The sequence below is a fragment of the Sturnira hondurensis genome, unplaced genomic scaffold (genome assembly GCF_014824575.4).
Source record: "Sturnira hondurensis isolate 20B ecotype Veracruz unplaced genomic scaffold, ASM1482457v3 Scaffold0006496, whole genome shotgun sequence".
Classification (NCBI taxonomy): Eukaryota; Metazoa; Chordata; class Mammalia; order Chiroptera; family Phyllostomidae; genus Sturnira; species Sturnira hondurensis.
In genome coordinates, this window is record NW_028079127.1 from 20,029,716 (window position 1) to 20,043,308 (window position 13,593).

Sequence of the window (13,593 nt, forward strand, 5' to 3'; positions counted from 1 at the left end):
TTGTGAGAAAGGAAGAATGTGAGAAGGAAGAGGTGAAAGAAAAAAACCAGTACCCCCCCTCTACCAAAACTTCTGGCCACCAAGATTCGGGGTTTCCCCCACACTGACCAACTGTGCCACCAGCTAGGTGTCTAAAACTGGGCTCAGTTCTGATGTGCTCTTACTGTCCTTGTGTGAAGTCTGTCGGGCCTGCCTAGCTTGCACCACAGTCCCTTCAAAAGTCTGCCGACTCAGGTGGAAAAGGCCAGTGTCCCCAAAGTGGGGACATTCAAGCACACAGATGAGGGCGTTGTGGCATTGGTGTGCAGAGGTCCCATCCCAGCTTAGGTGGTGGTGAAGGCAGTGATGATGCCAGATGCTGGCCTCGGGGTCCTAGTGGCTGGGCCTCAGGGCAGGCTTGTCCTCACAGCAGGGTGCAGCCTAGAGAGCACGTGAGAAGCAAGTGGAGCGCAGAGGAGCCCTGGGCATGTTGGGAATGGAGCTGAGACATGCTCGATGTGTCTAGGAGCAGGACACACCTCAGTAGAAAGGGGCTGGGTGACCAGAGTGTCTTTTAGGAGCAGAGGATCCTTTTTTGGAGGTGTAGCCTCTATTTTCTGTTGGTTTGTCAAGGGTGGAGTTAAAAAAAAAACTTCGTATCGTATAAACTTGCAGGCCTATAAAAACTGTCCTTATGTACTCATCATTGGATTTCTTTTCGACCGAGTTTACTCTGAAAACTACTGACAGTGTTTTCTACAACTTGTTAAACAAATGTCGGATTAAATTTTTGTTTTTCATTTCCACCAGAAATGTTGCCAGAGAAATTGACAGGTCTTGGATGTGTATAATGGCTTACAAGAATTTTGCCCTTGCCCTGGCTGGGGTAACTCAGTGGACTGAATGCTGTCCTGCAAACCAAAGGGTTGCCGATTTGATTCCCAGTCAGGGCACATGCCTGGGTTGCAGGCTGGGTTCCCAGTTGGGAGTGTGCGAGAGGCAACCTCACATTGATGTTTCCCTCCCTTTCTCCTTCCCTTCCCCTCTCTCTAAAAATAAATAAATAAAACCTTTTTTTAAAAAAGGAACTTTGCCCTTTTAAATTCAGTGGAATAGAATAAGTTACCAGTGAACAGTTACTAAAAAGGGGAGTGTAGGACCACGCACCTGGATGCTCTGTACATCAGAGTTTGAATTCCACTGTCCCGTGGTGCCTGTTCCCACAGCTGAGATAGTAGGCTGCCACGTCAGACCAGCCCTGGGTAGTGAGTGACTTTCCTGCTGGCATCAGAGACTGGGGATACCTGCACTGTGTGTGCTTGCGACACCTGTGTGGTGGCAGAGGGTGTCCTTGGCTCTGACGGATCTCACTGAGCTGTCTGAGTTCATGGACTCCCTTGAGAGTGGTCGGATTCCTGGAGTTCTCGGTGGCATTCCTCAGCACGAGGGGGAGGCTCTGCGAGCCATGTGGTCTTTAGGGTTAGAGAAGGGGAGTTTCCCCATGGGAACGGGGGAGGCCAGGTGCCCCCCCCCTTGGTGGTGACCTTGGAGCGGGGAGCAGCACTCAGCCCCACTCCCCAACCTCTGCCCGCTGCTGGCGTGGGCACGGGCAGGACCACTCCTCGCCTGCCGCCGCAGGTCGTGTCCTCACAGGAACCTTGGCTGACACCCGACCCCGAGGCTGGGCATTGTGCTGTGACAGCATGTCCTCATCCATGTCTGCGTCTGAAAATAACCCCCAACCTAGAAGGAGAATCACAGTCACGCGCATTCGAAACAGTGCAGAGCAATTCACTGTCCTCCTGCACGTTCGTATATGGACTGTGGTACGAAATTGATAGCAGTAGGAGATTGGGGCAATTGCTCCTTGGATAATTCCTCTGAACGTAGGAATAAGCCTAAAATGAGATGTTGAAACTTGAGTTTGAATAGAGAGGCTCCTCGTACTTGGTAGATTGGAGGAGACGAGGAAATTCGCCTCGAGTAGCCTGGTGGAGCAGATTCCCGTTCTCCTGCGCTGGTGTACTTATAGCCAGCTGTTTAATTTGGGACAAGTATTTTCAGAGTAATTAATCTTTGTTGCCACTTTTCTGTGTTTTTCATTGGTAATTCTTAAAACTCAGGGAAGGTCATGATTTATGTACCAGACCAGGGGCCCTGAAGGTCAGTCTCATGGTCTGTGCTACTGAAAGACTCAGCATGTGACCGTGAGGTTGACTGAGACAGGAAGACCAATTAAATTTTTTTTAATATTTTTATTTATTTATTTTTAGAGAGAGGAGAAGGGAAGGAGAAAGAGAGGGAGAGAAATATCAGTGTGTGGTTGCCTCTCATGTGTCCCCTACTGGGGACCTGGTCCACAACCCAGGCATGTGCCCTGACTGGGAATGGAACCAGCGACCCTTTGCTTCACAGGCCCATCCAATTAATTTTTTGACTCTCGCTTAAATAAAACTTATGCTGAAGGCAGCACAAAAAATAGGCTTTTTGCAGTTTGAGTCACTGAATATGGAGAGCATTTATTTCTTGAGAAGAGACCTAAAGCATGGGGTGGTGTTTGGCCAAAAGTCAGCAGCCTTGTTTCTGCTCCCCCCAGATCAAGCACTGTACCTAGCAGAAATTTCACTACCTCTCCAAAACCGTCAGCAAGTCCCTATTGCTCAACGTCCGCCTCTCCCATTGCAAACGGTGACAGCACCAGCACCTCCGGGATGCACAGCTCCGGTGTCAGCAGGGGGTAAGAGAGGCCCTTCCACTTCACTTCCCTGTCCTCTGAGCTCGTCTCAGGCTGTACCTGGAGAGCGCCTCTGCCCTGCACTGAGCAGGTGGGATTAGGGTCCCCCTGGGAACGCGCTGCATGTGGCTTCTCACTCCATTTCCTGCCCACAGTGAAGTGTGCCTCCTTGTACTGGCTTAGATTACTTGTCCTACCAGCTGGTGGTTCCCCATAGCCAAAGTCGCTGGTGGTTGCAGGGGTCACCGTGCAGGGACGGGTTGGCGTTATGGTAGCATCGTTGTGAGGAGGTGATTCATTGTGGGGGAGCCCTGCCTGTTCCCCGCTGGATGGCTGTGATCCTTGCTCCAGCATTTCCAGAGCACTGGCCACACAGCACAGAGAGGGTGGAAGAGGACACTCAGGCACAGTCAAGACTCCGTGTGGCCTGAAAGTGGTGGCAGTTTTAGGCTCTCCTCGGTAACCTCAGTGTTCTTCCCCGATGTCACCTGGCAGTTGGCCTTCTGGGAAAATACAAAATTAGCATTTGCCTGAAAGTGGAGCATTCCGAAAGCACTTCTCCCCTTACGGATGTGCTGCCCACCTACCATCCTGTCCAGTCAAGGGCGGGGCGGGGGCGGCTGGAGGGCTGCAGAGGGAGCAGAGAGCACTGGTATCATGGAGCTATCACCAGACAAGAATCCTAGAGGCCCTGGAGCCACCCCAAAGGCCTCCTCAGGGCGTGTGTGCAGCATTTGCTTTTATTGGTGATGTGGGTTGTGTTTTCCAGTGGATCTGGCTTCTCTGCTTCATATAATTGTCAGGAGCCTCCGTCGTCTCATGCACAACCTGGGGTCTGTGGCCTTGGAAACCTGGGGAACACTTGCTTCATGAACTCTGCTCTGCAGGTAAGTGAGAGGACTGCCGTCTCTCGAACACTGTGTCTTCACAGTACTTGGGGCGTGGGCAAGACTGGCCTGCTGAGCATCAACAGAGTGCTTTCCAGAAGCCAAGGGCAAAAGCCAGACCTGCCCTTTCCACAAGGCCAGATTCTTTCCTGCATGTGGGCACTCAGTGGTGAGCAGATCAACCACGGGTGTTGTCCTCACCAGAATCGCAGTTGAACTTGAGATTTCTTGTCACATAAGGGACAAGATAAAAAGATCTGTTAAAAAATCCGGTAGCCCTTGGGGTTTGGAAATTAATTTTCTTCCCACTGTGATGAGGTGGGAATAAGCCTAGTACTAAGGAAAGGAGACAAGATCCGGCTTTTTGTGGGGGGGGGGAGGTTCTCAGTTCTTTATACCCTCAATGTTACCAGGCTGTTGAATAAGGGTAATAATGATGAGGGGTTGTAGTTCTAGATGTATATGTTAGACAAAAAAGGTTTTAAATTCCACGAATCGTGTTTCTATTTCATGATGGTAGAAAAAAGACAAGTGAAACCCAAAGAAGTAAAAGGGAAATAATAGAGGTAAGAACAGAAATTTAATGAAGTACAAAGCAGATTTATAGTACAGCTAAATTTGGCTCCTTGAAAATAAAGAACAAAGGAAATTGATAAGCTCCCAGGGAAAGTGGTCAGGAAGAGAGAGACTGTAAACGACTTGATACCAGGAATGAAGAAGGAATATCAGTACAGACATGAAAAAGAGGATAGTAGGAGAATTTTATGTCATTAAATTAAACAATTTAGATGATAAGTTTTAGACAAGTTGCTTTGAAAAGCACAACTTAACAAAGTTATACAGGATGAAATAGAAAATCTAGCCCTGGCTGGTGTGGCTCAGTGGATTGAGTGCTAGCCTGTGAACCAACAGGTCACCGGTTTGATGGCCAGTCAGGACACATGCCTGCGTTGTGGGCCAGGCCCCAGTAGGGGGCACTCAAGAGGCAACTACACATTGATGTTTTTCTCTCTCTCCCTCCCTCCCTTTCCCTCTAAAAAAAATAATAATAATAATAAATCTTAAAAAAAGAGAAAATCTACATAGTGCTGTATTTGTTAAATTGGTTTGGTAACTAAAGCTTTACACCAAAGAAAATATCTTTTAAAAAAAAGATTTTTTTGCTCTGGCTGGCGTAGCTCAGTGGATTGAGCACGGGCCTGTGAACCACACGATCGCAGTTCCATTCCCAGGCAGGGCACATGCCTGGGTTGCGGGCCAGTTCCCAGCAGGGGACACACCAGAGGCAACCATACATTGATATTTCTCTCTCTCTCTCCTTCCTTTCCCCTCTAAAGATAAATAAAATCTAGAAAAAAATTTAAAACATTTTTTTTTTTGAAGATTTTATTTATTTTTAGACAGTGGATGGGAGGGAGAGGGAGGGAGGGAGGGAAACATCAGTGTGTGGCTGCCTCTCGCACACCCCCTACTGGGGACCTGGCCCACAACCCAGGCATGTGCCCTGACTGGGAATCAAATGGTGACCCTGTTTCGCAGGCTGGCGCTCAGTCCACTGAACCACACCAGCCAGGGCGAAAGAAAATTCTTCTGGATGCCTTTATTGGTGAATGTACTCAAAGATTTAAGGCAGAAACAATACCAATCATACAAAGACTTTCACAAAGTAGAAAAAGAGGGACAACTTTCCAGATTTTACAAGGCAGCTACCAAAATATGATGAAAAAAATTTTTTTAAATATTTTATTTATTTATTTTCAGAGAGAGGGGAAGGGAAGGAGAGAGGGAAAGAAGTATCAATGTATGGTTGCCTCTCATGTGTCCCCCACTGGGAACCGGCCCGCAACCCAGTCATGTGCCCTGACTGGGAATCAAACCGCGGTCGTGTGGTTCGCAGGCCCGTGCTCAATCCACTGAGCCACACCAGCCAGGGCTGATGAAAAATTTTTAAAAAGGAAAATTTTACATTATTATGTTCCATAACTATATACATAAACTAAGTTTTAGTAAGTCAAATTAAATTACATCTAGTTAAAAGTGGTAACACAGGTGGGGCTGGTGCCAAGAAAGCTGAGTTGGTTTGAGTCCTAAAAAATTAGTCAGTGTCATTTAACACGAGGATAGAATTAGGAAGAAGACTCTAGGATCAGCTCGACAGATGTAGAAAATCATGCAATAAAGTTTAATTTTAATATCCATCTTCATTTGGTCATTTGGAGAGGTAAAGGTAGTGCGCATGTCAACAGTGATGTTATCTATTGTTTTTCTACTGCCTTTATCCTGATTTTTCCTCCCATAATGCTTTGGTTCTATATTTTGTCTTCTCACGAAACATTGGAATGTTCCAATCCCAAGAATAAAATTATCCTAAAATTATTTTCTTTTTCTTTTTTTTTTTTAAAGATTTATTTATTTATCTTAGAGGGGAAGGGAAGGAGAGAGAGAGAGAAATATCAATGTATGGTTGCCTCTTGTGCGTCCCCTGCCAGGGACTAGGACCTGGTCCACAACCCAGGCATGTGCCCTGACTGGGCATCGAACCGCGATCGTGTGGTTCGCAGGCCCGCACTCAATCCACTGAGCTACACCAGCCAGGGCTAAAATTATTTTCTTAAAAGCTATCTCCCCTGGAATAGAAAGTCGCTGTGTGTCAAACACTGGGGGTGCACAGCTTCTGCCCTCAGGTAGCTCGTTTCAGCAACGGTTCTTCGTGGGTGTGAGCTCCTCCAACACCAGGCCCCAGGGAGGTCGCTGCAGGGTGGCCACCAACTCGGCCGGGAGTGGGGGGGCTGTGCCCCACTGTGTGAGCGTTTCACAGAACCTGCTGACTTCTTCCTTTTGCTGGCATTGACCCCAGCGGGCCCTTCGAACTTGGTCTGTTGTGTGTCCTGTGTGCCCCCAGGAGGGGTGTGAGCTCCGACAATGCTCTCTTTCAGTGCTTGAGCAATACAGCGCCGCTGACGGACTACTTCCTCAGAGACGAGTACGAGGCCGAAATCAACAGAGACAACCCCCTGGGGATGAAGGGGGAAATCGCGGAGGCCTACGCGGAGCTCATTAAGCAGATGTGGTCGGGAAGGGATGCTTACGTGGCACCTCGCATGTTCAAAGTAAGTTGACATATGTGCTTTTCTTCTCATTTCCGGGGCGGGGGGTTGCGTGTTGTAGTGATGCGTTCCTTTACTCACATTTGGGGATGAAGAGGGACCCTGAGACTGAGAACACTGCAGATCGGAATCTTCTTTTCTGTGGGTCAGCCGCTCAGCACACACTTACCTTAAGGTACTGCACCCCGGCCTCTGGGCTACTCAAGAAGTCCGTTGTCAGCTGTTTGCCCAGAGTGCTGTGTTCTCTGGTACAGTCTTTAAAGGGCCAGCTGCTCAAGCCAGAGCATGAACAGTCGATTTAATTCCCAGTATCATCTGAGGGCTACTCCCAGGTTCTCCTGTACCCGCAGCGGTTCGAATTGGGCCCTTCGGTCAGGGTTTGGGTTAGCCTTGTTGGAAGGTGTCGTGAGGGGCAGTGAAGGATGATCAGGGAGGAGATGGGCAACCTACGGCAGCACTGGGAGCAGCGTGGGCTTCTCACTGACCGAAATGGTTTTTCCTGCTGAAGAGGGGGTGCCTTGCCTCCGCATTTTGAAATTTGAGAAATCTTATCTTGCACCGTTGGGGTTCCTGGAGCCTCTGTGAAGCAAACGGAAGGTAAAGATGGGCCTGTTTTTTATTCAGGGAGGAGAAGAGTATAGCACCCTGGCTCAGTGAGAAAATTGAGACCTCATAGTTTATTCAGATTGAAAACGAATTTTTTTCATCCCCATGGTCACTTTAATGCTGGGAAATACATGTCAGCTGCTAGTCTCATCGTAAGTCACAAAGAGACTAGAACTGGGACACAGTGTGTCAGGTTGAAGCTGATGTGAACACACAGTTGACAGGCAGCCTTCAGGTTTGCTGGGGGTAGTGTGGGGCTTCGGACACCTTTTCTGCACCAGCTGGTGTGGTAGCCCCTAGACACTTGACATGTAGGGTGGATAGGACCTGAATTTTTAGTTGTATTTATTTATTTTTTAACTGTATTTAATTTTGATTAATTCAAGTTTCAATAGCCACATGTGGTTAGTGGTTCCTCTATTAGACAGCACAGGGGTAGGGCGATGGCTCTCCAAGTTCAGGTGCATCAGCCCCTCTGAAGGTTAACACAGACTGCTGAAGCTACCTCCAGAGTTTCCAATTCTGTAAGCTGGGGGCCTGAAAATGGGCCTTTCTGTTTTTTTTCTTTTTTAAGATTTTATTTATTTATCGTTAGAGAGGAAGGGAAAGAGAGAAGAAGAGAAATATCAATGTATGGTTGCTTCTTGTGAGTCCCCTGCTGGGACCTGGCCTGCAACCCAAGCATATGCCCTGACTGGGAATCGAACTGCGATCATGTGGTTCGCAGGCCCGCGCTCAATCCACTGAGCTACACCAGCCAGGGCTGGGCCTTTCTAACGAGCTCCACAATTGAGGCTCATACCACTGGTTGGGGAGCATGCCCTTGGGTTGGTCACTGGTGTAGATCAGTGCAAGGCTGACAGTTGTTTAGTTAAGGCTAGGAGGGCTGGTATGTTCTGGAAGATTCCTCTGGCCCATGCAGGTACCATTTGTAGAGTTCTTAGGAGACTGAACCAAAGAAGGAAGCTGGAGAGGCACTCGTGCCAGTACTTAGGAGGCGTGGCTGATCACGATGCCACCCTTCACTCTTCTTCGAGGGAGTGGCTACGACCCAGACCTGCGGTCATCCTGGGTTTCTGGTCTGCGCCCTCTCTCTGCCACCCGCTTTCAGGCCCACGAGGAAATAGGTGGGCTCTTCGACCAGAGGGAGTTCTCCTTTCCTGTCCCCGCTGGTTCTGCGGAGCGGTGTGGGTGACCGTTCCCCCTCTGCCTTCACTGGCTCTCATGCCTTCTGATGTGGCTGCTTCTGTTGTAGACCCAAGTGGGACGGTTTGCCCCCCAGTTTTCTGGCTACCAGCAGCAAGACTCCCAGGAGCTGCTAGCCTTTCTTCTAGACGGACTGCACGAAGATCTGAACCGCGTGAAGAAGAAGCCCTACCTGGAGCTGAAGGATGCCAACGGGCGGCCAGATGTGGTATGTTGGGAAGACTTTCCAAAGAAGCTGCCTCCTGGCGAGAACGGCAGGGACGCTCTTTTGTTCTTCTGAGTCCTGGTGCCAGGGCCCTAGTGGCCCCTTGCTGTTGGTGGTATGGACCTGGGTTCTGGTGGAGAAATGCATTCCAGGCCTGAAGGGCTAACTCAGGTCGCTCCTGCTGCTCCCTCTTAGCTTCTTTACGTTGGAGTCATTTGGTGTAGTCTCCCTGGTGACCCAGAAACTGGGGCACTCGGAAAACTGTAAAGTGCTTGGTGTGTGGGCTTTTGAGATTATGGCTGCTGTCATTAAAATCCATCTGGATTTTTTTAGAAAGATTGTATTTATTTTTAGAGAGAGGGGCATGGAGGGAGAAGGAGAGGGAGAGAAACATCAATGTGTGAGAGAGACATGGATCAGCTGCTTCTCACACACCTCCAGCTAGACCTGGCCCACAACCCAGGCATGCACCCTGACTGGGAATCGAACCAGTGACTTTCCGGTTTACAGGCCGGCACTCACTCCACTGAGCCACATCAGGCAGGGCTCATCTCTTCTCCTTTCTTCCAGGTGGTCGCAAAAGAAGCCTGGGAGAATCATCGGTTGAGGAATGACTCTGTGATTGTGGATACATTTCATGGTCTCTTCAAATCTACTTTGGTTTGCCCAGAATGTGCTAAAGTTTCCGTGACCTTTGACCCATTTTGCTATCTAACTCTCCCACTGCCTTTGAAGAGAGATCGAGTTATGGAAGTCTTCCTGGTTCCTGCTGACCCTCACCGCAGGCCTACTCAGGTAAGTGACTTGGCATCCTCATAGTACCTCTCGTTTTAAGTGGTCTGCGGAGTAGGACCGCTTCCCTCCTGCATCAGAAGCTCCGTCAGCTGCTGCTGAAATCCCTTGGCACCTGCCCGTGTGCCCTTGGCCTCCATCAGACCTTTGTGTAATCCCGAATCGTTAAGGCCTGTTGAGAAAGTCATCCAGGCCTCTCTCACTTTTCCCCATGCTCCATTCATTTGACTAACGTAGCCTGGGTGACCTGCTAAGTGGCCCTGGAATCCGAATATTCGGGAATCAGAAGCAGGGCATTGCTGGGTCAGGCTCTCCCCTGTCAGCTGGGAGAGCTTGGCCAGAACAGAAGGCCAGATGAGAGATGTGACCAGCAGGTCTAAGTGTCTGCCCGCTCACTGCATAACCGTACTGCAGTTTCCTGGCATTAGGTTCTTTATGTCTAAAGAAAGATGATGTAGGACCAGTTGGCAATTGTATAATTCTGACAGTCCTTTGAAGAACTTAGTTAAGAACAAATTGAAGCATGTTTAGAAGGTAAAGAGTTGGCCTAGTGCCTCTGCTACTGCCTGAGTAGAGAGGTGCAGAAGACCTGCCTGTTTGCCGACCCCTCAGCAGACCCCTGCCCTCACTGGACTGTTTCCAGACGGACACCCCTGCCCTCTGAGGTGCTTTCTCTTCCCGGCTCCTCTCTCACCCCTTGTGGAATGCTCTTGTCTCACCCTGCCCTCCTCTCCTTCGCAGTACCGTGTGACTGTGCCGCTGATGGGGGCCGTGTCGGACCTGTGCGAGGCTCTCTCCAGGCTGTCTGGCATTGCTGCGGAAAACGTAAGGCAGGGTGGTCTGTTTCACTCAGCCTGGTTGGGGCACCTCACAGTCCTTTGGAGTTTATTTTTAACCTTATGGCCGTTTCTGGGGGTACTTCTCATTGGCCAGCACAAAGGTGACGTCCGGATGCTTTGGGGCTCCTGGCCATTGCTCAGTGTGCATGCTGTGGTGACGTCCCTTCTGGCCCCAGTCTGGGGAACACCATCCATTTTTCTTTTTTAAAAAAAGATTTTACTTATTTTTAGAGAGAGGAAAAGGGAGGGAGAGAGACAGGAGAGAAACATTAATCGGTTGCCTCTCGCATGCCCCCAGTTGGGGACCTGGCCCACAGTCCAGGCATGCGCCCTGATTGGGGATCGAACTGGCGACCTTTTGGTTCCCAGGCCGATGCTTAGTTCCATGAGACACATCAGCCTGGGCTGGGGAGCACCATCTTTGCTCCGTTGGGTCATATTAGCCGTGGTCAGAGGCCCAGGAGTAGGGCTGTGCCCTCAGCTCTGCCGCCCCTTCCTATAACCTCCTCTGTAATAGAAGAGGGTGGGAGTTCTTTCCTGGCCTAAACACTGTGAGTGTGTGGGGTGACGTTGTAATGTTCTAGATAGAAATCTTTATTAAACAACAGCTGCCCGTGCTGGGCTTCCTGCTGAACCTAGTCCTGTGTGGGATAGGCAGAGCGAAGCCCTCCCCTCTCATGAGGACCCATCCTCCCAGATGCTTTCACCCTCCTTTGTCCCAGCCCCGGTCAGTGTCCTTTGGCCTCCCCACTCTCCCTGCACCCCTGCTGGTTTCAGGCAGTTGTGGTGCTCGGGGCTCGGTCTGTTCCGCCACGTGTGAGGATGGCTTGGAGACCCCTGACCCCGGGAGCAGCCCAGAGGCTTATCGGTGGCTACCAGTGTCTGGTCAGTGCTCACTCCCCACCATTCCTGCCGCTCGAGGCAGGTCCCGTTGTGGACCTCGGTCAGATGTTGCCAGCATGTCCTTGCTGGTGGTAGCCATGCTGCTCCCCCTTGGGCCTCAGCCCCTGAGCTCGGGCTGGTTACATGGTGGTCTCTCTGGAGGCACATTTTCTGTTCTCTGTTCCTAGCTTTGAAGTACTCCTAATCCATCCTGTAATCGTTTCGCTACTGTCGATTCTTACGTAGATGGTGGTCACAGATGTGTATAATCACCGGTTCCACAAAATTTTCCAAATGGATGAAGGTTTAAACCACATCATGCCTCGGGATGACATTTTTGTGTGAGTACTCAGCGGTTTCTGCTGCGAGGGCGGAGGAGACACTCTAGAGGTCTTGCCTTCTTGGTGTCTCCAGGGCAGACGTTCTGGCAGTCGGTGGCCGTGTGGGTTTGCCCTGGTCCCTGGGTGCAAGAGGTGGGTGTTGGGGAATTGTGGGCAGCCATTTGTGCCAGGCATCTCCTGGCCCTACAGAGCTAGACCTTCTAGAAAACCCTCAGGATAAACACAGCATTTTGTCAATAGTTGCTGCCTGTTACCAGGTCCTCAGGAACGCCTTTGTCAAAAAGGGCCACAGCTGCATGAGGGGCCATGGGAAGACAGGAGACGGCAGGGAGGGTCTTGTCCTTTCTCCATGCCACAGGCAATGGCTCCTTAGGCTCGTGCCATTCGGAATGACAGAGAGGGTCGCCTTGCGGCATCTTTTTCAGCTCTGGTGTTCTGTGAGCCCCGAGACTCTGTTTTCTTACCCCTGTTGGGACAGTACCTCCAGCCCCAGCTGGTCTTCTTGGCCCCTGCCAAGTCCTCTTGCTTCAAGGCTGCTGCTTGTGATTTTGTGCCTGTCCCTCTTCCGGAGGGTGGGGTGGAGTGTGAGCTTGCCTGCGCTCCCAGACAGCCCCTTGCCCAGGGGGGGTTTGTGGGCCCCCCACCTGTGCTGTGACTCCCTTATTTCCTCCCACTCAGTAACTTGCCTCTACTGAAGAAGGTTTTTAGGATTTTTTGTTTTTTATCCTTACCCAAGGACATTTTTTTTCTTACTGCTTTTAGAGAGAGAGGGAGAGAGGAAGGGGGAGAGAGAAACATCGATGTGAGAGGGAAGCATTGACTGATTATCCCCCGTCTGTGCCTGTACTGGGGATCATGTGCACGCAGGTGGGGGATCAGGGATAGAACCTGCAACCTAGACATGTTCCCTGACCAGGAATTGAACCTGCAGCCTTTCGGCTACAGACGACGCTCCAACCCACTGAGCCACAGCAGCCGGGGCTGGTTTTTGTTTTTGAGTAAGGAATGCCCCACACAGAAGCGGCCTCTCCTCCTTGACGTTTTTGTCTTGTAACTTCTCAGTCATTTTAAAAATAGTTCCTGACCACGCCCACGATCCTAGTTCTGTTCTCACTCGCACACAGGCCTCCCCACTTATACTCTCCTCACTTCGTAAATGGAGGGCGCCAAGGCTCATGCTGGGCTGCCGGGCGAAGGCCTGTGCATCTCTGACCCCAAGTGCTCAACAGGCGCCCTCTGTTCTGAAACTAATGTTTGTAACCTGAGCTGAGTAGAACTGGGTGTCACCCCATGGAGAGGCTGGCAAACTGCCATCAACGAGGGAACTTCCAGAGGCCTTGAGGGCCAACCAACAGGAAAGTAAATTGTTTTCAAGATAAATTGGTAATTGTCTTAGGAAAACACCGTAATAGCATCTAACCCTTTTGAGCATGTGGGGCAGTTATTCTTCACCACGGTGCTGTAAAGTGGATAATTGTGTTGTCTACTGTGTAAACGGACTTGGAGGTGAGGGCGCTTATTAGCCTGGTCGCAGCAGCCAGAAACTGGCAGCCGTAGACCTGGAACCTAGACCAGCCTTACTCCAAGGCTGGGTTCTTGACCTTGATGTTAGACCACTGGGTCCTTCCCCTAGAGCACACTTTGGACGTTTTTGTGAGGTTTTTTTAGAACTCATCCTGCATTTACTTTGGTCAAGACTGCCAGGCATCTGGGGAGGGATGTGCTTGTGTTTTTGTGTTTATAGTTTGCAAAAATTGAATCAGTAAGTTTGTGTCTCCCCCTATAGGAAGAGGGAAAGACTACAGTCGGTTGCCAGCAATTTTGGTAACATCTGTTCCAGGATAAAACATCTATAAGTCTCCTCAGTCCCATGTATTCACTAAGTAAGACACATTTTTCAAAATCATTGATTTGTATTTAGCAGTTTCTTTGGTTATCTCTGACTTTAAACAATTAGATATGATTCTTTTACTTCAATGTTTTTGAACAAAGATGGCAAGCAATTCATTTTGTAA

General features: G+C 49.9%; 1 protein-coding gene across 5 annotated transcripts in view; it reads left to right on the forward strand.

Moving 5' to 3' along the window:
* Window positions 1-13,593, forward strand: part of USP4 (ubiquitin specific peptidase 4) — a 39,335-nt gene that overhangs the window by 12,771 nt on the left and 12,971 nt on the right. For 3 of the 5 annotated variants that reach the window (XM_037049726.1, XM_037049727.1, XM_037049724.1), the window contains exons 7-13: window positions 2,576-2,716; window positions 3,483-3,600; window positions 6,537-6,710; window positions 8,569-8,727; window positions 9,295-9,519; window positions 10,258-10,341; window positions 11,484-11,578. In XM_037049726.1, coding sequence (XP_036905621.1) covers window positions 2,576-2,716; window positions 3,483-3,600; window positions 6,537-6,710; window positions 8,569-8,727; window positions 9,295-9,519; window positions 10,258-10,341; window positions 11,484-11,578 — 996 coding nt within the window. Of the gene's footprint in view, window positions 1-2,575; window positions 2,717-3,482; window positions 3,601-6,536; window positions 6,711-8,568; window positions 8,728-9,294; window positions 9,520-10,257; window positions 10,342-11,483; window positions 11,579-13,364; window positions 13,462-13,593 lie in introns of all 5 variants that reach the window. The other 2 variants (XM_037049729.1, XM_037049725.1) reach the window with 2 other exon arrangements.